Source organism: Paralichthys olivaceus, chromosome 20 (assembly GCF_024713975.1).
Source record: "Paralichthys olivaceus isolate ysfri-2021 chromosome 20, ASM2471397v2, whole genome shotgun sequence".
Lineage (NCBI taxonomy): Eukaryota > Metazoa > Chordata > Actinopteri > Pleuronectiformes > Paralichthyidae > Paralichthys > Paralichthys olivaceus.
Window position 1 is genome coordinate 4425494 of NC_091112.1, and position 25243 is coordinate 4450736.

Here is a 25243-nt window from a genome sequence, read left to right on the forward strand (position 1 = left end):
ATTCATTCACTTCTACCTGTAGCTCATTCTGTCAGTCCCAGATGTTAATACACAAACATGCACTGACATTTGCATGTACACGTCTAAATCACGTATTCATTGAACTGTGACACGCTGCCCCCATTATAAATCAGTCTACTGTACTTCAGTGAAAGAAGGATTTCCTCTCTGAAAGAAATGTGCAGTGACGGCAAGAGAATGGTTGAAATTAGACGATCACCGTTCACTCTCATCATGGTTTAATCCGCAACATAAAGACGTCAGCTTGATAATGGTGCCGTCTGCGCTGAGAGGGAAATGTTGGCAGGGTCAATACCCGCTTCTGATCATTCTATTTTAGAGGGGAGTTCATACTTTTCCCCTGTCTAATTAGTTTTCACACAGAGACGTGGGAATTGTCAAACAGCAACTCGATGAGAGAGAGGTTAAAGCAGTGTCACTTGTGTGACAGCGGACACATGGTTTATTCATACCCAGAGTTTGCTTCAACGCTCTGGCTTGTAAAGAGTTCAAAAGTCGTTTATACTGAACAGTTCAACGTCATTATTAGACCAGATCTGAAGATGACTAAAGATAGCTAGTGGCAAACTTAGGTGAGCACAGTCACCGTCTGCCCTCGTTGTGTGATCTACTCTCTCTTTTGTGTGCTGCTCAGTCTTAAAAGAAGCAGATTTAAATTGTGTGTTTTTATGGCTGACTTGTAGATCAGTGCAGGCAGCGATCCAGAAAATATAGTAAAACATCATCTGGGTGATCGATACCTTGTGCCTGCATTGTATGAACCGTGATAATGAAGCTCTATAACGTTCTGTGCCATTACATCATTGTCTTTGCCCCGCTCTTGCTGTCGCTCTCTCACACACATATGTACATATTCCCTCTGTCGCAGTCAGGCTGACCATCGTCACTACAGCGATAAGTCCCCAACACGTGGAAAACATCCATAAATTCTTAACCATCGTCAGCAGTCAGAACTTAGCATTAACCTCGTTACACACCTTCATGTGCAAACGTAAAAGTCTTTACATTTATCAAAACAAGTTTTATTAGAAAATAAATAAATATAGAATATCTGCACCATCCATTCATTTTTTGACGTTTATGATTCTAGCACAGTTATGATACTGCTTCCCTCGTGGGTTTCAATGCATGTTTAACCGTCTTTTTTGTTGCACTGTCTATATGGTGCCACATCAACTGTATATCCTCGATGTTTTATTCAGCTGAGCAGATAAAAGGGGGGGTAGAGTGCATTTCTGCTTCCCGTTCCAACCACTTTGCTCTTTGACACCGGTCCAGCTCTATATTCTGCCAGCTCGCCTCACACACGCCCACACACACACACTCACACAATTCATACCATACACTCCATCACACATGCAGGCAAATGAGTAGAGAGCACATATCTACTCCCACACAGTTAACACTCATACACACATTTCCAGAATCACATTTCATCTGGCTGGCATTCAATTGATATCCATCCAGGGAGATTTGCTATAGCACTGTGGAAACATTTGTTTGCATAGATTGTGTGCATTCTCACTCACTTTCCTCCACACACACACACACACACACACACACACACACACACAGATCTACATCGGTGCACAGATAAAGTTATTTTCCACAGATACGACTACCTGTGTAAAGACGGGACTGTGATAGGGAGACCGACAGACCGGTTCCAGACATACACACAAAACAACACAATGACGTAGCAAATCAGGTGTAGAAATGACTTCGATTCATTCACTGCACCACCACACAAACTGGTGCTATCACTCACACCTGTAAAGGTGTACATGGGGATAAATGTACACAAACAAACCAACGCAACAGCGCTGCGGCAGAAAAACACAAAAAAGGTCATTACTCTCACTAGACACACAAGTATTTTAATACATTTTTGCTTTGAGGAAAATCAGCATCGTCCCCTCGTGTGCACCCTCATAGGGAATAATAACGCTTATCTTTCTCCCTTTATTTCCATCATTGCATTCATCGCAAGTGGTCTCCATTGTTCATCCCTGCTGGACCATTAACTTGCTCTTTATGTTTTGCATAGAGACAAAAGAGGGAATGGCTAGATGCCTCAATTACTATGCTCTCGTGTTTGACAGCCAGCTCCCGGCTGCGGGGTCTCAGTGACATCGATCTGCCCGCTCTCACAGGCACATGCAAATGAGTCCCGCGGCACACACATGAAGGCGCGGTCGCAGGCACACACTCGGAGGCACACATTTACATCTGTGGATACACACCGGGATGTTTTGCACGGCCCACTTGATCAGAAAATCTGGCCTCATTCATCACGTCTAATGTAAAGTCAGCAGTTCTGAAACATGGGTGTGCCTTGTTTTTCACACTTTTTAATATATTCTCTCCCGTCGCTCTAACACACAGAACTTTCTATGCATGATTAGCAGCACAGCAGCACTCTGTCCCATTAAACCAGATTTTTTGGTGGTCGCTCGGTTGCAGTTTCTTTTTTAGATTTCCTCCCTCAGTCAGTTCATCTCATCATTTTTCTCCTCTTACTTCTCTTGTATGATGGTTTTATGTCTTTTTCCTGAGAGTTTCAGTCGCATTGAACAAAATGAAAATAATTACTGAGTTAAAAAGAAAAGTTTTATCTCACATTTTTCCTATATTTTGATTGGAAATGACTTATAATTAGAATTGTGGCTGCAGAATTGTCTGTGGATCTTCTCAATGCTCAATTAAGAGTTGTATTTTAGTCTCAGTGTAGATAAAGATAATTTAACACATTTCCCAGAGAACATGGCTCCAGAAAATTGGCTCTTCAGCTTAAAATTTGGGAGCGGCTAGCATCTCAAACATCATGAGATAATGTCATATTTAATCTTTATGTAGCATTAGACTTTATACTTCTGTGATGTGGCATCGTTTTGCACGTCTGCCGCTCCAGCAGTCTGAAAGCACCACGTCAGACTACCGCTGCGTTACCTCGGTAAGAGTCATGTTACAGTGACGTACATGGAAGATGAACCATAACTCTCAGTAAGAATAATGTGTGGAAGAAAAGAAGAGATGACTACTTTGTATTTTCCTCTCGTTTTAACCTTATCCTGACACATCACGTTCAAACACACATGTGCACAAACACACACACACACACACACACACACACTCAGTCCATTGGTGCTTGACAGAGTTTGATTGAGCCAGACTTCCAGGGCATTGGCCGAACATACTCCAGGGACTGGTCAATGCAGTGGGATTGTTTACCCTTGACTGGCCTCACCAGCATGCATGTGTGCGTCTTACAGGATTGTGCGTGTGTGTGTGTGTGTGTGTGTGTGTGTGTGGTAAGTGAGTTACGAGCCATCAGGAGATGGAGAGGGGATCAAGAAGAATGGAAAAGTGGGTATTAAAGCGGTGCCATTTCATAGGGCTGCTGACTCTCAGGGACAAAAAGTGAGTGTTCCAAGGGGATTAAATGAGAAATGGCCAAGTGAAAAGGTCTGAAGCACAGTGGTGGAGTTTCCTGTGTGTCTTGTACAGATCAGTGCGCTCATGTCTCACAAATTTGTCTCCAGTTTGATTCTCGTAAGGTGCAGTACCACTATTGGATAAAACTTATTATGGCTAAAAGTGACTTCATGACATCCCCTAATTTCCCGTGTATTTTGCCCTGTGTAAGTCTCAGTTGGCCTGTTTCCTCTGTGCCTCACTTTTTCAGCCATCAATCTGCTCCTACTCTCTCACCTATTATTCATGTTATTTCCATAACCGCACTTTATTTTAGAGGAAAGCTGAGATGTGGAGAGGATGGAGTCGGCTTCATTTACATGAGACGCATTTTGGTTTGTTTTGCTATTAAAGTTCTCTCCTGAAAGCACCAGTGAGTGGCTTAAAAAGAAAACATGTTTTGTTTTGCAGCACATAAGCAGGCCGACTGTTTCTGGATGTCAAGGACAATTACTACCAAAGGTTCTTTAACTAAATTAAAGCAAGTTGGAGTCAATTATCTTAGAAGTCGGTGATCCTCAAAGAAGACATTTTACCTCACATGGTTTGGGGTCCAGTGGAAAGATATCACAAGATATGTATGTCTTCTAAAATATTTTGAGAGGCGTATTTATCAACAGTAACAAAAACCTAGAACATGACTTACCGTGTCCTTTTTTCCAGAGAGTTAGAGAGAGAAAATCTGCATTGATCATGAAATACACTCATTGCAAAATTTCTAAATGACAACGCCTGAAAACTGAGATGAAAATTTGTGCCAAAATTAACATTTGATCAGACGGAGATGACTGTGGCGGGACTTGGCCGGAATCTTCAGTGTTTTGGCTTCAACACTTTACTTTCTGCCATCTGGTTCTCCTGAAGTGAGAAACATTTGGTCCAGAATTCCAATCAGAACCATAAAACTAAAACCCCCCAGAATATAATGTTTTCACAGTATTGATTATGTACAATTATCAACGTTTCAGGTTTTTCGGCAGCATCCAGCACATTCCAATGATTCCAGTGATTAAATCTGAGAATCAAAAAAATCATAAGTTGTGTTTACTGATCATGTTTTAAAGGTCCAGTGTGTAGGATTTAGGTGAAAGGGATCTATTGGCAGAATATAAAATAATCCCAGTGATGTTTTCACTCGTGTTTTTTCATCTTAATTTTCTGAATTGTTGTTTGTTTTATCCTAGAATCAGCCCTTTATATCTAAATACTTTATATTCACATCAGCAGCAGGTCCTCTACGGAGGCCGCCATGCTTTTTTTTTTTTAAGGTTTCCACAGGTTCTCTACATGTTTGGAAGAGGAGGGTGAGGTGAAGGGTATTCAGCTGCAACATGCAACCTCACCACTAGATGTCACTACATTCTACACACTGAACCTTTAAAATCAATGAAAAGAGCAGGATTGACGTTGGCACCCCCCCTCCCTTGTTTTCTTCCCAGCAGCGTCTGCTCGAGCTCCTCCAATGTAACTCCTGCTAGTGTGGTGCTGCTCTCGACCTCCTTCTCCACTCTTCCTCCTCCTCCTCCTCTTCTTTCTCCTCTTCCTTCCTTCACACAACTGATGCCCAGGTACACTGGCATGCCTGCACTCCCCTCCTCCACAATCCCCCTCACTCTCCTCACTTTTTTTTTTTACCCCAGTTGTCTTGCCATCTCTCCTCCCGTGGTTTCCTTTCTCCTTTTTCCAGCTTTGCTCAAACCAAGAGAATCATTAGAAGCCGAAACCACGTCTCCTTATTCTCTTTTTGTCAAGCCGTTTGGCCGGATCCTTAATTCATACCCAACGATAAGCAACCCACCAAAAAGAACTACTTTGCATCTGCTGCTTCATTTTTGTCACATATGTGACATTTCCAAAGCAGTAATGGAAGTCATGGGACTTTGCCTTTGTGCAGCCCTGCCAATTATTCTTCCTTTTCCTTATTTCCTTTCTCCACAGCTGAGTTTCCCTCCTCGTCTACTTGCTTCCTTCATATCACTCCATTTGTCTCCTTAAATTTGTTATTTCACTACTCCTGCTTGACGCTTTGCTCATTTGCCTCTTGTCAGTCCCTTAACTCCTCCTGCGCCATGTCTTCGCTGCAGTTTTCCATCACTGCCTTGCTTCCTTAATCTGCAGCATCCGTTCGTATCCTGCACTCCACGCTACCATCCCCTCTTTCTTTCTCTCCTTGCTTCTTCCTGACCGTGTACTTTATGGGCTACGCTGTGTGCCTCTTCAACTGTTTCCTCTTCCGTGCATACCCTTCTGCCCAATTATCCTCTTATCCACAACCTCATATTTTCTTGTCACTTCCTTTGCATCTCCATCTTCCAGCTTCCTTACATTTATTCTCAGTGATTTATCTCCTCTTTTGCCCTCAACCCCTTTGACATGTTCCCATTTGCTCCCTTACCTCTCCTTTCCCCTTACGCCTGTTGCATCTTGTTTCTCTTGGTACCACCATGCCCTCCATCCTCATCTCCCTCCCGTTCCCTCCCTCTCTGCTGTGCTCCCTTATCTATTAATTCCCGTCTCCTCTCCCCTGTCTGGTATCTCCAGCCCTTAGGAGCTGTGCTGCATGTGTCTGCTGGTGTGTTTTGACAGACAGGGTCCTGACCTTGTCTCAGACCCTGCTGCTGCACAGGCTGTGGGATGTGTCAGCCTCACATCTCCCCGCACAAACACTCACAGGGACATACACATGCAAAATAACACAGTCCTGTAAACGCATGCACGCAGAATTTGCACGCGCACACATCTGCAAAAATGCCACGCGCACGTGTAGCACGTGAAGAGGTGAAACGCGAGCGCCGAGCTGCACACATTGGATGCGAGTCCGTCGGGCTCTCTGTGAACTCGCTCACAGCTTTGCACCGATTCTGTGTAAAGTGCTGATGTGTTCTGACATTCACATTAACACACGGCTCCCTGAGCTGATATGTTTCACTCTAACACACAAATGCAGACACACACTCAGGTCTACAGACACCTGCATGATGGATTCTTCTATGTAGAATCTGTGCACCTCAGTGTCCTCAAGTCGTAGCTTGGCTCGTAGCAATTGTCGCCTCTTGACGGCCATGATTGAAAACCTGACAACCTGCATCTGGTTCCATGATGATATTAACACGTGTACTATATGTAAATCACATAAATGCTGCTGCACAACCTTGTATTTTCATATTCTGTATAACATTTAGGTTATAATCAGAATATCTTCTATCAGCACCTCGTTTTTTAGAAGAACCTTTGATCTACAATAGATTTTACTATCAATACTTTCTTTACTTCCTTGACTCATCATCTTGTATCATCCTGTTTCTCATCCCTCCCTCTTATCCAAGAAAGCACAGAATATCCCTCGTAACTTTTACATTTTTCACTTGCAGTGTGTGTGTGTGTGTGTGTGTGTGTGTTCACATTTTCCTATGGATTTTGCCAATGTGAGCCTAAAAGACCCAAAGTTCTCTTCTAAGCTCAAAAGCCATCAGCAGTCGGGTCGTCCTCTCTCCTGTCTCGACCCCCTGTGGTGGCAAGGACTGAGAGACACCAATGTGTGCATGTGCAGTATGTGTAGCCAGTACAGTTGCCAGTGTGTGTGCGCACATGTGTCCACCCCCTCCAAGAAATCCCCCATCAGGGTGAAACAACAATAGCATATCTATTCCAAGCAGATCAGCGTGTGTTCCTGCGACTCGCTCGGTCGAATCAGGCAGGATTTCTACTTATTCAGCCTCAGATCCTCGTGTTGCTCATGAGTGCCGTCGCGTCAGGGGCCTTTGCTCTGTGTCTTTTCCATCTCCATTGTCAATACTCTTGTCTTAGTGCGCTCTCATCACTTATTGCACATCCTGTATAACCTTTTACGTTGCAAGATAAACAGCATCTGATGCTTGTGTATTTGTTTGTTTGTGTCTGGCAGGGATTAAAAAAACCCCTGAGTGATGATGATCTTTATTTCTCTTCTAGACAATGTGGCTACAGCAAAGCTTCTCAAGAGGGAGACGAGGAACTTTACTTCCAGTGTAAGTGACGACGCTGATCTCTATTAAATCACAGATTTGTGTGTTTGTGTGTAAAGTGTGTTCGTCCATGTTCAATCAATGCTCACAGGGGGCGAGGAACTATCAATAAATGCTTTGTATTTTCCTTTTCCATGTGCATGAATGCATGCAACACGCGTGTGCATCAAGATGACTTTTTGAGGCATTAGGCAGTGTCACGGCATTAATTCTTAATTCTGAGTGCATGCTTAGCCGGCTCTGAGCACACTGACACACTCCATTAGGTGGTGTGTGCGGCTGAGTTTGATGGAGAGAGATTGAAATCCAGAGGAGGGACACATAAAGATCTAGAGGAGGGGGGAGGGGGATAAGGAAAAAGAAAAGGGAGTAAAAGTCAGGAAGCAGCAGCAGCAGCAGCAGTGATCATCCTCCCAAAAGGCGACGTTAAATGTTGTTGTTGCACATGATGTTGTACAAGATTGTAAATGCTGCTTTTTTTAAACTCCGCTCACAAAGCCCTCAATGGGCTTTTTGTTTGACAGTGACAGAATGGAAGTAGTTTGACATATCTCTGCTTGTTTTGTGCGTGCCAGTGCTCCGCTAATATGGTGCACGAGTGTGTGTGAGAGAGTGAGAGTGAGTGGGGGGTGGGGTGGGGGACATGCGTGTGCGTGCTCATTTGCGTTGTTTAATCTCCCAGCATGCTGAGCCCTCTGGAGAGGTTTGGAGCACTATGCCTGATGAATAATGAGCTAAAGCCACGCGGCTTGGAATTAAATCTGCCCAAACATAGACATGCCAACAGCTGACAAGCACGCAATACATACAAACACACACACACACACACACACACACACACACACACACACGGACAGGTATTTTTGGCCTGTTTCTCAAACACATGAACAGACACTTCTTTTGTTCTCTTTATCTGCACACGCTCTCTCTCGAGTCCACTTCCTGTTCTGTGACGGTGAACTCGGTGCAACACACTGTCATTGGGCTGCAGGTGTACCTCGTCCGAAAACAGGAAGTGTGTGTGTGTGAGTGTGTGTGTGTGTGTGTGTGTGTGTGTGTGTGTGTGTGTGTGTGTGTGTGAGTGTCATGTCAGCCTGGTTTTAAACAGTTTTTCCTCTTTCCATCTGTTCAAACTCTTCCAACACACTCCACGGCCGTAGAGTAACACGGAGGGAAAATGGAAGGGGGAGAAAGAGTGTCTAAATGAGTGTGTGAGTAATAATGTAGAGGAATAAAGGAGGGGAAATGAGGGGAGAGTGAGGAGGTGAGTTGGCAGAGACGGAGAGACTCATCATAAGTGACACTGCTCAGAACATTAGTGTTATGTCGCAGTTAGTGACCTAGAAACGTGCGGTGGGGGTGGGCGGAGGGGAGACTCATCCGCAGCGCCGGCTAACCGAGCAGTTTTAGAAAGGCATCCACAGTCAGATGGCCAAAATGTTTGGGGCTAAATATGCCCACCCTGTTGTCCAGTGAAGTGTGAATGTGCTTCAGCTTCCCCTCAATCGCTCGTGGCTGTGACACAGTTAACCCTGAAAGTAAGTCATCCACAGAGCCTGTGTAGTGTGTGTGTGTGTGTGTGTGTGTGTGTGTGTGTGTGTCAAATGTGTGAGAACGATTGCAGACATTTATTGTTCATGTTCTGCGGCATGTGAGCTCCCCCTTCGTGTGTGTGTGTGACACACAGCTGGTTTTAAGCTACAGCATTTAAGTTTTAAAAAACCTTATTTGACAGAAAGGAGTCTTCGATCCTCCACTCAGCCCTGGCCTTGAATAGAAAAGGTTTCATTTGCTTCATAATTGTACCTTTGGCTTTATTTATGTGTGTGTGTGTGTGTGTGTTGGATCAATAAGCCGTTATTAGGCAGCCAGTATAGGATTCTTCAGGTCGATCTGAAGCCGTAATCACATTTCAGGGCCTCTGCCCCGCTTTTGGGAGAACTACCAGACGTTTTCCAGGAAGATTTCCAGGAAGATAACATGAAGTAACAAGGGTCAAAGGTCATCTAATTGAAAGCTATACCTCCCTGGTTTAATAGTTATTTGCTGCTGGCGATGGTTTATTCAGTAGTTGTTGGCATCCGGCAGTTGATCAAGAAAACGGAGCTCGCTGAGAGGACGGCTGGTGTTTTTGTTTGGTTGTGTGTAGTCAAACAGTCGGGGTCAATAATTCTCCCAGCTCTAAATGTCAGCTGACATTTCCAATTGTGTCTCATTAATGTCACAGTAACGATTTTGAAAAAAAACCCTTTGGAAGAAATTAAGCAAATTAGTAAAAGTAACCTTTTTTTATTTGTGGATGGATTTGGGATATTAACTGTGAATTTGAGCCTTTCTAGTTTTAAAGGAGACATAATAAACTTGTTTACATTTTTTTTGGGTGTGCTGAGGTTCCAAAGCTGCCATTTACTTGGGAGAACTAGTACGCAGACTCTAAAACTAACGACAAAGCAGCAGTCGAGCACAAGCACCGTGGTGTCATAACGTTTCCTTGTCTCAGCATTTTACTGTCTATTATGTCCTGTCCCAGTTTCTGGCTGCAGATTATGTTGTGTTTGTGTGTTATTTTGCATAAGTGTGTTAGTGGGATAATATTTTGAAGCCTGCAGGAAAGAGACAAAGGGCCTGGTGCAAGAGCCCTGTGATCTGAGTAAACCCTTGTGGACGAAACCCAAAGTCAGTTGAGAACTTGGAGCTTATGATCTCAGTTTTTCTTTGTCTAGCAAGGTCGACACAAACAAAAACAGAGAATTAGACAAGTTGTGAATCCAAAAACGGAAGCAAACTCATTCTAAACAGTTTATATCAAGAATCAGAAAGTGTTTGGAGTGCTGTGTTTGGTTGTTATATCCGCAGATAACATGTCAAACTCAGATTTCTGCTGCAGGCCTGCGGTTAAATTGGAGTTTGATGGCGGAAAATGTTTCAGCGATCTCACACATCAGTGGTAGAACTCTGGGTATTGATTTCAGTCTCTGGATCAAAGAGCAAGGGCTTCTTCCCAGACACAACATTTTGGTCTGAAATTTAACAATCACAGCCACAGAGAGAAATTCTTTGTTGGAGGAGGCAAAGCTACCAATTTCTCCTCTGACTGCAGCCTCAGTAGAGCACAAAGCGAACCCGACATGAAGAATGTTTTGCTTTGTGCGGCGAGAGCACACCGCCGGGACCACAGACATGTCTTTATACAAACAAAACAGTTGACTAGCTCGCTGTATTTATTTTTACCCGTACACACTTTAATGATATCTAAGAGTGGTTCTTTTTATCCGTTTTGAGTATCATGTGGATTGCTGCTGCAGAGACTCTTCATTTTTATCGTGTGTTGTTTTGTGAAGACAAGTCTTAACATCTTTAAATGTCTTCACATTTTTTATGGAGGTTAATCTATATTGTGTGTTTCTGCCCCATTGTAGTTAAGATCCCAACACGAAGGACCTACATCGACCCGGAGACCTGTGAAGACCTGCTGCAGGCCGTCCACGCCTTTGCCAAGGAACTGGACAACTCGAGCATCAAGATAGAGAGGATAGTGCACACAGGTACAAGATTATACAAAGAAAGTGTTTTTCCTTTTAAAAGTGTACTTCAGCTATACTGCCCAGACGTCTAAGAGATTCTCCCAGATCTCTAATATGTTGTGTATTTTGAGTTGCAGTGCAACCTGTAGACAAAACAAGACAAAGCCTTTATGCATTTACATCAGCAGGTACTAATAAGTGCTTTTTCAGACTCTAGAAAAGTTTCCTTCGAAGCAGACATTTTACAACTGTTTTCACAAGATGACAAGTAAAAGTCTCCGTGTCCCCATTTTGAAATTGAAGAACAATTTGAAAAATGGGACTCGTGGATCAGACCGTACAGAGCAGCTCGACCACTCATCGGAAGGTCGATGGTTCAATTTCCCAGTTTCTATGTCAAAGTGTGCTTTTGCAAAACACTGAACCCCAAACTGCCCCTGATGGTTGTGCCGGCGTGTGAATAATAGACTGTGGCTGTTCTGAATGTGTGATCTGTCATATAAAATAGGTGCTTTATTTAAATCCATTCAATATGTGAAGTTTTATGCGACGTTATTACACATTATGAGCAAAGTAAGCGAACGGCGACGATCCACGGCTGCAGCAATCTTGACTCAGTGTGCTTTAAGACAAAACTGGAGAACTTCAGTCAGTTCTAAACTTTCTCATCTTTACCAAAAATTGATTTTCTTGTTAGATTTGCCTCGTATCTCGTTCCGCAGTTTCACCTTCACCGAACCTTATCTCTCATCTCTCTTTGATCCCTTTGTATTTCACGTGTCTCTCTCTCTTTCAGCCGTGTCTGTACATATGCGTCGTCTTATTTTCTCGTCCAATATGTTTGTGTTTCTCTACCGCTCTCTCGCCCCCCGCGCCTCACCTCTATTCATTTCTTTCTTTTGATCTTTGTGCAGATATTGCACCATGTCATCAGTCCGACCTGTTTTTCCTCCACTTTTTCTGGTTGCTCCTCATACGGAGGAGGATTAGGGCCACGAGAAAAAATGTATGTGGACAAAAAGAGGAAATCAATAAGGATCATGAACTCTGTTTTTCTACAGGTGACTTTGGGGAGGTGTGCCGTGGCTGCTTGAAGCTGCCCAGTAAGAGAGAGCTGCCAGTGGCCATAAAGACGTTAAGGGCCGGCTGCTCCGACAAACAGCGTCGCTCGTTCCTCAGCGAGGCCGGCATCCTGGGGCAGTTTGACCACTCCAACATCATCCGACTGGAAGGCGTCATCACCACCGGTAAGAAGGGGAGGGAGGAACTGCACAGAGGAGAAAAAATACTGCCGATCATCGGAGGAGTGGGACAGTTTGACCACCTTCGGTATCATAAAGGGGATTCATCTCTTTCAGAGGAAGAGGGAGTGAGCTGTAGGAAGACAAAAATAAGGGAATTGGAATTTCATTATTTCAGTATCATAGCTTTAGATGGGGTCATCACCTCTGCAGAGGAAAACTGGAGTTGGAGCAAAGGAGATGAACGGAAGAGGGGAGGATCGGAGCACCGGGACGCTCCGACCACTTCAATATCACACACGTGGAGGGGGTCAGTGATCACAGCTGAGAGGGCAGCGACTGCAGGAGGGAAAAAAGAGTGGAGGTTGAGGAAGAGTAGGATAGAGTTGGGCGGGGATAGATGTACGCTACCGGCAGACAAGCCACATCAAGGCCCATTTTCCGCTGACAGATAGCAATTGAGGTCCTTGACCGAAAACGGGACGGAGGGAGGGGAAGCAAAAAAAAAAGAAGATGGTCTAAGGAGGGAGACGGAGAAAAGAGACATGAGAGACAGAGAAGATGAGGTAGAGGTTAATGGGAATGGCAGGTGAAGGGTGAAGCTTTAAAGAGTTTGTGAAGTTTTTGTTACTGCCGGAATGATACTGTGTGTGTGTGTGTGTGTGTGTGTGCGTCTGTGTGGTTGTGTCTCTGTGTGCGTGTGGGCGGGCACAGTGCCTGGACACACTCTGTGCTCAGTAGGATGGCAGCAGATGTGCAGGGTACAGTAATTGGTGCTAGAGACCCAGTGGGGCCTTGAGATCCACTCCAATCTCTCCCACCACACACACACACACCCACACAAACACACTCACATGAATGTTTTTCTCACACAAAAAAGTGATCCCATATGGTCGCTTCTTTTTCACTTTTATTGACACACACACCTGCTTGCTTGCCTCACTTGGCATAAAATCACACATCCATGCACGCACACACACACACACACACACACACACACACACACACACACACACACACACACACACACACACTGTTTGACTACAAATCACCTGCTTTACATCACTTACCCCCCCACTTAGCCCACCTGCAAACAGCCTCCTCCTGCTCCTCCTCCTCCTCCTGCTCCTCCTCCTCCTCCCCACATGCTTTAATTCATTCAGGGCCACATGACAACATGAGTGTGTCTTGTGTCCTCTCGAATCTTCCACCACTTGCTCCACCTCATTCCCACCAACAGATTTCAGTCTGATGAGATCCTAGGACATGCAACACGGTGATTTTGTGTTATTTATTGTTTGGTATTTAAAGTATTTAAAGTATTTTGTCACCTCAGGGTAGAAACAAACAGGAGGCGACCGACATGAAGTGTGATTGCATTTTTCTGTCCACCAAAAGTGAAGCCAAAGTGTCTTGTCAAGCAAAATGGCAGCGTTCCTATCGGGATATTTTGGTTTTATTTCTCGATGGTGGAAATCTACAGTCTATTGTTACATTTAGAAGACGACACCACAGTTGCACTAGCACAGGTTTCACTCTGATCTTGATTAGAAATACGCACATGTTCATAAACCGGCACAGAGCTGCGCTGATCGGAGGTTTGAGGGACCGTCAAACATGCAGCACAGGCTTTTATAACCACACACAGCTAAGACGATTACAGTTTGTGGATTTGCCACCATTGAATTTACCTCACATTACAAAACCAACCTGTCCCTGGGTTCTTTGGCTGGATTACCAAGTACGATGGGCTGATATGTTTGTCCTCTAACAAGGACAGGAATTAATTCCTCCTTTCAACTTTAGCTGGACCTGATCGGGGCCTTGAAAGAGGCTGTTATTCAAACGGCAGAATTCTATAAATGAATGATTTTTCTGATGGATAACAAGTGCGTATGTTTGAATCTGTGTTTTTCTCGCTCACGTTCCCTCAGCCTTTCCTCCCTTTACATTTCTGTCAGGAATTGCAAATTCACCAGACGTCTTCTAAAACACAACGTCTATTTTAGCAGCGAAGCGTGTGACACAAGCGATCCTTGTTCGTCGCTGTACGTGTCTGTCATGCCAACGCAGAGCGACACCAGCGATGCACCCTTCGACTCCCATCAATTACAAGATGGCTGGCGTATTACACGACGCTGTCCCCCGCGCCGACTCACAGTCCTCGAGTGTCGACGGTAACCTCTCCAAATAGCTTCGTGCCATGGGGCCCTGTAATACATCTCAAATCATGAATTGTCTTTATCACATTACAAAGTTAGCATTTTTCTAACACGCCTGCACAGTTTGTGAGGATTTATATCCCAGCGTCCTATCTCAGGATATGTTGTTTCAGATACTAAGTTGTTTACATATCTATCAAGCTGTTCCTGACAGTATCACACTTCCATACTCCTCTCCTACTTTCTCCTTGTTTCCTCTTTCCTCCAACTGCTGCGGTCTTATTATCCTCCTCTGTGCACTTCATAGCACAGCGCTGGATTTCTGCCATCTGTGCCTGGGCACACTGTGCGTTAGTGTGTGTGTGTGTGTGTGTGTGTGTGTGTGTGTGGACACATGCATCTGTTGTGCACATGTGTAGTGTGTGTTGCCGTGCACAGATCAGGTGTGTGTTTGCGTGCGTGTGTGTGTGGGTCATTAAACTTGCTGAGACAGCCGGGGCAGCACACAGGTTCTCCTGGCTTCACCACAGTTCAGTGGGTGAAGAATGGCTTTGCACAATGTCTGCCGCGCTGCCAAGTGGACTGGACTCACTTTAATCTCTCCCTCCCGCCCCCTCCCTCCGTGTCTCCATCTCTATTACCTCTCTAGATTTCTTTTTCTCCCCCGATTCCCCACAATTTTATCCCAATTTCACTCTCACATTCCCTGCTCTCTTGCTTTTTCTCTCCAGGTAACACCATGATGATCATAGTGGAGAGCATGTCTAACGGAGCCTTAGATTCCTTCCTGAGGGTACGTTCTCTTTTTTTTTGGAATTATTCTTGAATTTATTTACAGAATCAACCCTCATTATAATCGTCTGCTTTCATAAATGGGGTATTTTGTTGTAATAATCCTAAATTCCCCTCTATTATGGTGCAGTCCTAGGGCAGCAATACTTGCTTATTACAGCAATAAGGGAAACGTAACGTAATTAACAGCACAAATGGAGTGTTTCAGCTCAGAGATGCTGTAAGCTGCTGTAAACTGTAATTGTGCCCCACTGCTCTGTGAACCACCGCGGCATGTTTTATAATGATATGAATTAATGGCCTGTTTGTTTTTATTCTCCAAATAAAAGGATTCAGCTCAGTGAGCACAACATCGTGTCATAGTAACAGATGTGTTGGCTGTTTTTTTGGATCTCTGCATTCTATACACTTCTCTCCTCGATCGTTTTCTCCCTCTCCTTTCATTTTTAATCTCCTTCCTCCCTTGTTCTCCCCTGATGACTCCAGAAACATGAAGGCCAGCTGAGTGTAATGCAGCTGATGGATATACTGACCGGGGTGGCATCAGGGATGAAGTACCTCACCGAAATGGGCTTCGTCCACAAACGGCTGGCCGCGCACAAGGTGAGGGAGCAGGTGGGAGGAGATGATGGAGGAGAGGGTGCAGCGTGATGTATACGTCTCGGGCTATTGGAAAGATATCGCAGGTGGGCTAGCGCAGGAACGTAATTTGTCCTCGTCTGCAAACATCTTTGACAATCACTCAGCTGCAGGTTTTTATTTGAGGAACATGTGAAGTTTAAAATGACAAGACAAAGCTGTCAAACCCGTTTTCACTGGGTGTTCTTTTTTCTCCTAAAAGAACTCATCTGTCAAATTGCAAATGCACTGATCACGTTGTGGAAAGACCATTTGTCCTCGCAAACAATCAATCAGCCCCTGGTGCAATAAAAGCTTTGCCCAACCGGGTGCTGACATCTCAGGCTCCTCCACATGTAACCAGTTTGTTTTGTCAACCTCAGGTGCTGGTGAACGCCAACCTCAACTGCAAGGTGTCTGGTTTCAGACCTCTACAGGAGGACAAGATAGAGGCCATCTACACCACACTGGTAAGAGAAAATAAATATGAAAGCCTATGTTTTATTCTTCAACCAGGATGTAAACTTTAACTTCCCTAATTAATGAACCTCAGTGTGGTACAAAGCCAGTTGGCATGGAGTTCGTGCATGTAGCGGTTTTATTTTTAATGAGCCTCGGACCAAATGAGTTCTAACACGTGTCATGTTAGGTTCAGTTGAAGTCATATAATTAAGCCTTGTTTCCGTGGATATTTTTGGTTTCCTCTCCGGCTAAACCCACTTTTCCAAGAGATTCTTTTCATCTACCGAAAAATATTACTGCAGCTTTTCAAAGTCAATATTAAAGCTTTACATTTTCTTGTGCTCCCTGTTTTACCTTCTTCTCCTCGGTCCGCCAGCACGGAGGGAAGAGCGTGGTGCTGTGGACCGCTCCGGAGGCCATCCAGTACCATCGCTTCTCCTCCGCCTCAGATGTCTGGAGCTTTGGCATCGTCATGTGGGAGGTCATGTCCTACGGAGAGAGACCCTACTGGGATATGGGCAATCAGGATGTAAGTTGAGAGGGAGATGGGGGACACAGATTGGAGGATGCTCAGTATTAATCTCTCCCCAGCTATTCTCTCTATTCCTCTCTCTCCCATTTTTATTTCAATATCTGCACTTCACCAGCCTCCCTCGCTCTTTCACCTCCCACAAAGTCGCTTTATCAATGAACTCTGTATCCACGCCAAGCTCGGATCTTATTAAAAGAAAGTCAAGAAGCCGCTGTACCTCTGAAAGCCTTTGCAGGGCCTAAGTCCCCCTTTTTAAGTCTGCATCAGCTCCATGACCAATCCTGTTTTCTTGTAAGGACGCGCTGACCCCCTTCTAGTGGCCCCCACTGGTCCCTGAGTGCCGTCCTGCTCTTAAAAGTGCTGAAAATCCTTTCTGGGGATAAAATAAAATAAATCTGCCTCTTTCAGGAAATGTAAAGCGCTCGCTATTTGAGAGTGGGGGAGATTGTTCCGTCGATTGGATCCTGACGCTTGTCACTCGCAACCTGTTATTTCCAAGTCTATGTGGGTGGGACGGTCTTCTGCTGTCGTCACTCGCTTACCTTTTTGTCCTTCAATAAACCAAAATAGATTTTTATTCGGCTCTTAGAGGAAGTCAGAGAAGAGATAGAGCAGATATTCTTTGAGATTATTTTTATTGAGATTATTTAATTTTAAGATACTTATAATTGTTCTCCGTGTCTAAAAGTTTCAATGCTAAAGCCCTATTAAATTAATGTCATCAGAAAATAATGTGTACACTTTATGCAGGTGGGCGCATGGTTAAAAAGCAACGGATTAGTAGCATGTTCCATTTTTGAATGTCCAAAATTAATATGCATGAGTTATTCAGCAGGCAGAAGAATGGGGAGCTTTTTAGTGATTTTTTCCCCCCGCTGCCCTTTCACAAAGCAGAGGAAAGTTTCCGCTCAGCCTCGTCCGTGTTATCAAACTTTCCAATTGAAGGGGCAAAGGTCAAGCTTGTAGAGCGCTGGGAATATTAATCCATTTTAAATTGATACATTATATCATAACGGAATTGTCGCTCGGCCCGTCCACCTGTGATCCATCGTGGCCTTTACGCACCGGCTTTGATTAAATGGAAAATGTCAAATGCTGAAAAGCATTTTATGAATGCTCTTTAGTGAGATGGGAGCTTAAGGGAGCTGAGAGGACGGTGGAGTGGGGCACAGGGTGAGTGGGCTGGTGGGCAGAGGTAAGAGCGAGTGTTTTAGGAAATAATGCCGCTGATGGATGTCATCTTTGTGATTACGCTCCAACTTTATTTCCTCCTTCTACGACTAATTCAGGAGAAGGATGTATTGCAAGTCCCTAGATATAGGCTGCAGAGGAAATCTCTGGTGAGCTGTTAGAGTGAATGGTTTCAGAATGAGGGGACAACATTAGTCTGATGGAGGAACATTGAGGACGTCTGGAGGGAGGCTCTCCTGCTCTGATGTGTGAATACGGGGAGGTTTCACAACACTAAATGAAAATGCTTAATGGAGACAAATCATTTCCTCAGACGAGTGGGGCAGGAGAAAATACTGGATCTGGTTGTTTCGCTTCTTTTTCAAACCTGCCAGGAGTTTTGTCTTTAATTCACAGACATAAAACTTTCTGCTGATTGTCCATCAGTCACACATGGATACCAGACTCAACCCATTGATCAATCAACACCTGATTGTTACACTGCACATGTCAGTAATCTGTGAAGAATAACCATGCGAGTCAGGGACAGGTAACGCAAACTCAGTGTAGCTTTAACATTAACTGCATCAGGCTGGATCTTTGTCATTATAGGTTGTGTAATTGGTGAGAAGAGAAAATTAACACACAGCTCTTTTCTACATTATTCACTTCCCCGTCCTTTGCTGAGGAATTTATCCACTCACCCTATAAATACTTGGAAAACCACAACACTAATTCAGACATTTCTAACCTGATATTGATTTCGTGTTTCTGCCTGTAGGTGATAAAGGCCATCGAGGACGGTTTCAGGCTGCCAGCTCCAGTGAACTGTCCTCCACATCTCCATCAGCTGATGCTGGACTGTTGGCAGAAGGAGAGGACGGAGCGGCCCAGCTTCAGCCAGATCCACTCAGCCCTCAGCAAGAGCATTCGCTCCCCTGACGGCATTGGTTCCTCCACACTGGCACGCAGGTATGGTTCGGTGATACGCTACAGCAGGCTCAAGAAATGTATCTCTGAGCACTCAACCCCTATGTCTGCTTCTTTTAGGACCCTCAGTTCATCCATTACATTAGCAGAAAGACCTCTCCCCTCCTTCCCGTCCTTTAACTCGGTGGGAGAGTGGCTGGACGCAGTGGACATGGGACGCTACAAGGACAATTTCACTGCGGCAGGATACTGCTACTTGGAGTCTGTGGCACGAATGACTGTACAGTAAGTAGCTTTTTATGAATCACTGTGTGTGTGACCTTTTAGTTTCTGTGGAGAGAAGTCAAGTGAGTGAATAAGAAAAGATGATGGAGGCGCTACAGAAACTCTACGACTAACTAAACACTTGCAGTGGATAATGAAATCGGCTTTTTTTAAAACGCAGATCTAAAGAAATAACTGATGACGAATTAATTTCTGAGTTCATGTTTTTCAAAGCAAAAATCCAAAATATTATCTCGCTCCAGCTTCTGAGAAATAACAGCTTTTTTCTTATGTAATAATTGATTTAATGTGTTTTGGTTTTTAGAGGTAAACCGAGGGTAAAAATGAAAAGATTTTGCAACATCACGTTGAGCTTTAGGAAATTAAACTAAATTAAACTTTCACCAAAAAATTAATTTAGAAAAAACAATTAGTGTCTCAGAGACACTTTTATTACTATTCTTATCCCCTCACTCTGACAGCTAAAAATGTTTTATATGACAACTATTTTCTGAATGTCTGGTTTCTGGATAAAAGTTTATTTGAATTTACTTGACATTTCAATAAAAAATAAAGGTATTATTATTATGCTTTTAAGGTTTTGAATGCGTCATGAAGCTCTTTGTAAAAATAAGTTGTTTATGTTCCTGGATTTATTCTCTGTAAATGTTCAACATCACCAAGGAGCATGTATGGAGATGACATTATAACATTACATTATATTAACATCACATATGAAATTTAACAGAACAACTAATATAAAAACTTTCCACTGTGAAACTTGCTACTTCACTCTTGTTTCCAAAGTTGACTGGAGTTTATCCTGACTTTTAATATCTGAGTCGTGCTTGAATTGGTGAACTGACACCATTGTTACTTAGCATAGAAATGAACACATGAACAAACCCCAGTGTGATATGAACTCCTTTAAATGACAGAAGCTACATTTATTTGATGTTTGGACTGTTTGGTAGTTTGGTCTGTGTGCCATCTGCTAACATGGAGGAGGCAGAATGTAGGACCTATACTGTAACCAGCCACCAGAGGGCAATCAGGATGATTTGGCTTCACTTTCAGGGGGCTGTCTCGTCGTCCATCTTTATACACAGTCTGTGGTGTTTACATGTGCAGCGGACTGACAGTCCTGAATCTGTTTAACTGTGAAACACTGTCACTGACATTGAGTTACTGACAGTAGCTGGAAGTCTCTGTGAATCTATTTCATCAATCAGCTTCAGGGGGCGGTCCTCAGTTTGAAGAACGTGACGAAAGTTCTTGGCTCGTCGACGAGCCAAGTGTTTGAGCGATGAGCCGCAAAATAAATGAACTTGAACAAATCTGAGCATCAAATTATTAGAAGTCCAATAAATCAGTGTAAATCTCGATGTGTGTCCACAGAGACGTCCTGAGCCTTGGCATCACTTCCCTGGAGCACCAGAAGCTGATACTGGCCACCATCCAGACCCTCAGAGCCCAGGTCATCCAAATGCACGGCCGCGGTGTCCAGGTCTGACGGAGCGGCCGACGCGCTGAGTCTCACGCTGCTGCTGCTGCTGCTGCTGCTGCTGCAGACAGATGAGGAGGCAGAGGAAGAGAGAGAGAGAGAGAAAGGGAGAGAGAGCGAGAGAGAGAGCGCTCTTCCAAACTTAGGGAAAGATGAGCAGATCTTTCAGCCAACCGCACTCCTCTATTTACTCCTCCTCCCCACACTTCCTCATGCCTTCCTTGATAACCTTCCTTCCTTTTTTTGTAAACGACCCCCCCCCCCCCCCTGCTGGAGACGACCGGTATGAGGAATGGGCAGCAGAGGAGTGATGTCATGTGACTTTTTTTCGTGTGTGACCTCTATCTGCACTTTGACCTTCAATAACTGTGTCGGCTCTGTCTCGCCGGTTGCGGATCAGTGCGTAAGAATCAAACGAGATGCCGTCTCCAGCGGGACGGGGGCTCTGGTCCGGACCTGACCTCGGCAGGAGGCAGAGATTTATTACGCTGCAAACGCACCAGTTGTCATAGGAACACAATTTTAAGGGGGGGTGGAAGTTTCCCTTTACACACGACATCGATTCACCCGAAAACAATATATCTACTGTTTTACAGACCTTGGATGAGATGACTCTGTCCTCAGACGTGGCACAGCTAAACTCACATCAGACTCATTTACGATGATGACGCGGAATCATGCGATTAAAGGGACATTTCTGAATATTCAACGTGGCTGGAACGTTACCTGTGTTTTCAGAGCGGCGGCTTGAGAAGACCGAGCTGTCCCGTGTTAAGTTTAGAAGAGTTGGACGCACAAAAACAGGTTGAGCGTTCTGAATAGAGCCACGTACAGTATTTAAAGTGTGATTACCGGATGAACAGAGCGACAGTAAGTTGTGGGCCACAAACGCTGCAAGATCCAGTTGTAAAGCAAAAGGTATAAAATGAGTTTGATTGTTCGTTCATTCGTTTTACGTTCGCTTCTCTTTCGCAACATTTCTTTATTCCCTCTGTCTTTCTCTCCTCCTCTGTGCTCTCCATTCGTTCTTTCTTCTAATTCCTCCGTTGGCCCACTGGATTTCATCTCAGCAGTTTAATCCCCCCCCCCCCCCCCCCAAGTTTAATCCTCTGTACAGAACTCAGGCCAACTCTGGAAGATGGCATCGATTCAGTTATTTATCCGTATTTATTTATGTTTACGGACTCTGACGCAAACCTCTGCAGAACCAGAGGCTGAGAAGGTTTATTTAACTTAAAGTATTTAACTAAAAAATAATGTTGAGCAATGTCTCGTCGTTTCCGTTTTTCTGTTTGATTTGTCGTTTGATTTGTTACATGATGAGCGTGAACAGATCAGTTGTTTTTACAGGAAGTGAGGATTTTTGGTCTGCACACAGCAGCTGTGTCCCAATTCAATGACGCACCTTCCTGTTGAAGGCGTTGACCGAAACAGAAATGAAATGATTTGGTCTACGGATGATTTTCCCGTGAACTTGAGTCACCAGCTTGTCCCGTCCTTACCGCTGTTGCCTAGCAACAGAGCAGCACTTGGACCCGACAAGAACGTTTTTTTTAATGCTCCTTGTTTGTTTTTTTAAATTGCGTAATGTTGTTCGGTTAATTTTTAGAAGTGTGAGCGTCTGACATTTTGGTCTCATCAGTGAAGGAGTCCTGGGATCGAGGATTCACCCGCTGAAGCCTTCGTAGTTTGGGGATCGTTCGCGATGGAGCGGCCTTGTCACTAGTCTTCAAATGAATTGGGACACAGCTAATCTCTATGTATTCTTCCAGGTCCACTATCATTGGATCTGCTGTGTGTAGCATGGATACAGTATTACAGAATGTCAATGAGATGCTATTTTCTTTCTTTGTTGCTGTCGGATTATCATAGTTTTGTGTTGCTGTTTCTATCGCACTCTGCCACGCTATGTGGTTGCACTCTCGAACTCCCAGAATCCTCTCTGTACAGTGATCGGCCCCTTGCCTTTTCTGTCCTATTTAAAAACAGGAGGTTTGAAGGAAGAAGTTTATCGGGGCATCGTTAGATTTTTCACGGTTTCACACTCGAGCGTACGAACATTTTTGGCCGGAATATTGTATGGTCTGGTTTGTATTTGGTACAAGATGAGTTTTAGTCATATGTCCTTATAGACGTTATCACACACACATATCTGGAAAACACTCGGATGGTCCCTTTACACAACACACACACACACACACACACACACACAAACACACACACAATCACGAACAAACAACAGACGACCTCGTCACCACGATGAATGAAACTCGAATCCTCCCCCCCCCTCCTCTATCCCGCCTCTGTTACTGTAACCATTATGTTTAATACTGTAAATATGTATTTGAAAATGCGAAATCTATTTTTATAATTTGTTTGAAGAACGTGTTGGATTTAATATCTTGCTCACTGTGTAAGGGTTTTATTTGTTTGAATTTTAGGGCCATAGCTAAGAAAACACTGGTGTTTGGAATATAAAACTGAAAAGTTCTTTTTTGTTCTTTTGTTAGTTTTCGATGATTTTTACTTGTTAGAAGAAAATCTGATGGCTGTTGCAATATAGAAACGTGTTATTAAAAAATTACAATACAAGCCGATGTTAAATTTGTCTTTTCTGAAATGAAAGAATGGAAAGTGTGAAACTGAAACCAGTATACCCAGGAAAAAAGGGAGAGGACGGCCTGTGATGTAGATGAAGTCCTGTGGCCTGACCCGGCCCGGAGGCATCATGCTGAGGCAGAACCAACGATTGACATCGCTCACTATAAAATGATATTAGCTTTTATTTGTTTTTTATTTTTGCTACAGATTTTCTTGTTTTTAATACGTTTTGCCTGCTGTGCCCATGAGTACATTGTTTTACATGTATTTATATAGTATGCAGTGAATGCTGAGTATAGTGTTGATGCATTTGTGTGTTTGGTTTTGGGTAAAGTTAAAATAGTTTTGAATCAATTCTACTCACTGTCACCACCAGGAGTCGTCTAAAAACAGGTCTCTTTTAACAAAAACTCCAGAATCTGCATGAGCACATTTCCCAGATTAAACTCAGGTTTCAGCGTCAGGCCTGAGGAAACAGGATGTAGCGACACAGAGGCGCTCAGCAGTAATGGTGGACAGGCTCTAAATGATGAACTCTCCCAATTATCTGTCCGCCCTTTAACTTCACTTCTGGTGCAAAGAAACGAAGCGCCGGACTCTCGCACCTTGAGGCGGTCTGGGCCTCACGTACTTATCTGTGTTCTGAGGTTAATGCCCCGTATCCACTCGGTTGAGTTTCTCTTACACTCGACGACTCCACCATCCAAACTTATCACGTCGCTCTGTCTCTCTCTCTCCTGGACTCAGGTTATATTACTTACTGCTTTATTACACAACGCCCACACCAGCACTGAGCATATGGGAAATGATTGTAAATGCAAATTAACTTTGCGTGGGATTGCTGTGGGCAACTGTGTGGGTGTGTAGAAGTGAGTTTGCCGGTGCGCACGTCTGGGCCTGCTACACATGGGTCAGTGTGTGTGCATAAAACTGTGTGTGTGAGCGTGTTGACGATCCATGGGCCTGCATCTGAGAGCGAGATCTGTTTTTTATTTATTTATCTCGTACAGTTGCAGCAGAGATCCATACTTTTTATATTACAGCCTTATTGGAGTCAAGGATTGGAGTTTGAGACTTAATGAGTTTCATCTCGGTGCCATCGCTGGCTCCGGCTTTCCAAAACCTCCCACGCAATCAAACATCACCTCCTTCGGATGCTGCTTAGTGGAACCCTGACAGAGCAGCGTCTGAGCTCATGCTTCAGAAACACTGGATTTAGATAATTCATTATCGGAGGCTTGGGGTCGAAGTCGTAGAGTTCCAGCTTGTGTTAGCGATGAAATGTGATGAGGAAAAACACAGAGAAGCTCAGTTACAAACCGAGCTCGACGCTCAGCAGCTCTAAATTCATGTTGATGCATTGATTTACATTTACAAACAAATATTTTGTGCGTTAATTGCAAAGCTGTTAAGCGTCATTCTCAGCAGATTACTCTATGAGAACATGATGGATAGTAAAATATAGGCGAAAATATGTTGCAGGCTGTACTCCACATGATATAAATGATAAACAGCCCTGACTCTTGACTCCTGCGTGCTCTGGGTCACAAGCCGTCTTAGCAGCTGCACACATGCTAAATGAAGCAATGAGCGTGGCTAATCAACTGCTATCTGCCTCCTATTCCTCTGTGGTCCCACATAATAAATGCTATTAGCTTGAGTATGATGTCTTAGTATGCAAACAACATATCCCACAGTAATTCTCCTCAGTGGCGATGGGGGGGGTGTTGTGTTTTATTAGGCTTCTCATGGTTCTCGCACAAATCCTCAATCAGATCTGCTTGTTTATTCACTGTAAATGAGATCGAAGGAGGCTGTGTTTCGAAAACGCAAAAATAAACATTGTGCTACCTGAAATCCATCGCTTGGCTCATGGCACATACCTCTGCAAACAACCCCCTTCTGAAACCACGTTAAAATCCACTGGATACACATCTGCATCAC

The 25243-nt window shown here is 44.0% G+C and overlaps 1 protein-coding gene across 2 annotated transcripts in view; it reads left to right on the forward strand.

Annotated features, from left to right (window-relative positions):
• LOC109643284 (ephrin type-A receptor 7-like) overlaps positions 1–23290 on the forward strand; it is a 127270-nt gene extending 103980 nt beyond the window's left edge. The window contains exons 9-19 of one of the 2 annotated variants that reach the window (XM_069516445.1): positions 4935–5063; positions 7447–7502; positions 10919–11044; positions 12085–12270; positions 15158–15219; positions 15705–15821; positions 16220–16306; positions 16675–16827; positions 18782–18972; positions 19051–19215; positions 20593–23290. In XM_069516445.1, the coding sequence (XP_069372546.1) occupies positions 4935–5063; positions 7447–7502; positions 10919–11044; positions 12085–12270; positions 15158–15219; positions 15705–15821; positions 16220–16306; positions 16675–16827; positions 18782–18972; positions 19051–19215; positions 20593–20707 (1387 nt within the window). In that variant the 3' untranslated portion in view covers positions 20708–23290. The remainder of the gene's footprint in view (positions 1–4934; positions 5064–7446; positions 7503–10918; positions 11045–12084; positions 12271–15157; positions 15220–15704; positions 15822–16219; positions 16307–16674; positions 16828–18781; positions 18973–19050; positions 19216–20592) is intronic. The other variant, XM_069516446.1, reaches the window with a different exon arrangement.
• Positions 23291–25243: the final 1953 nt, after the last annotated feature.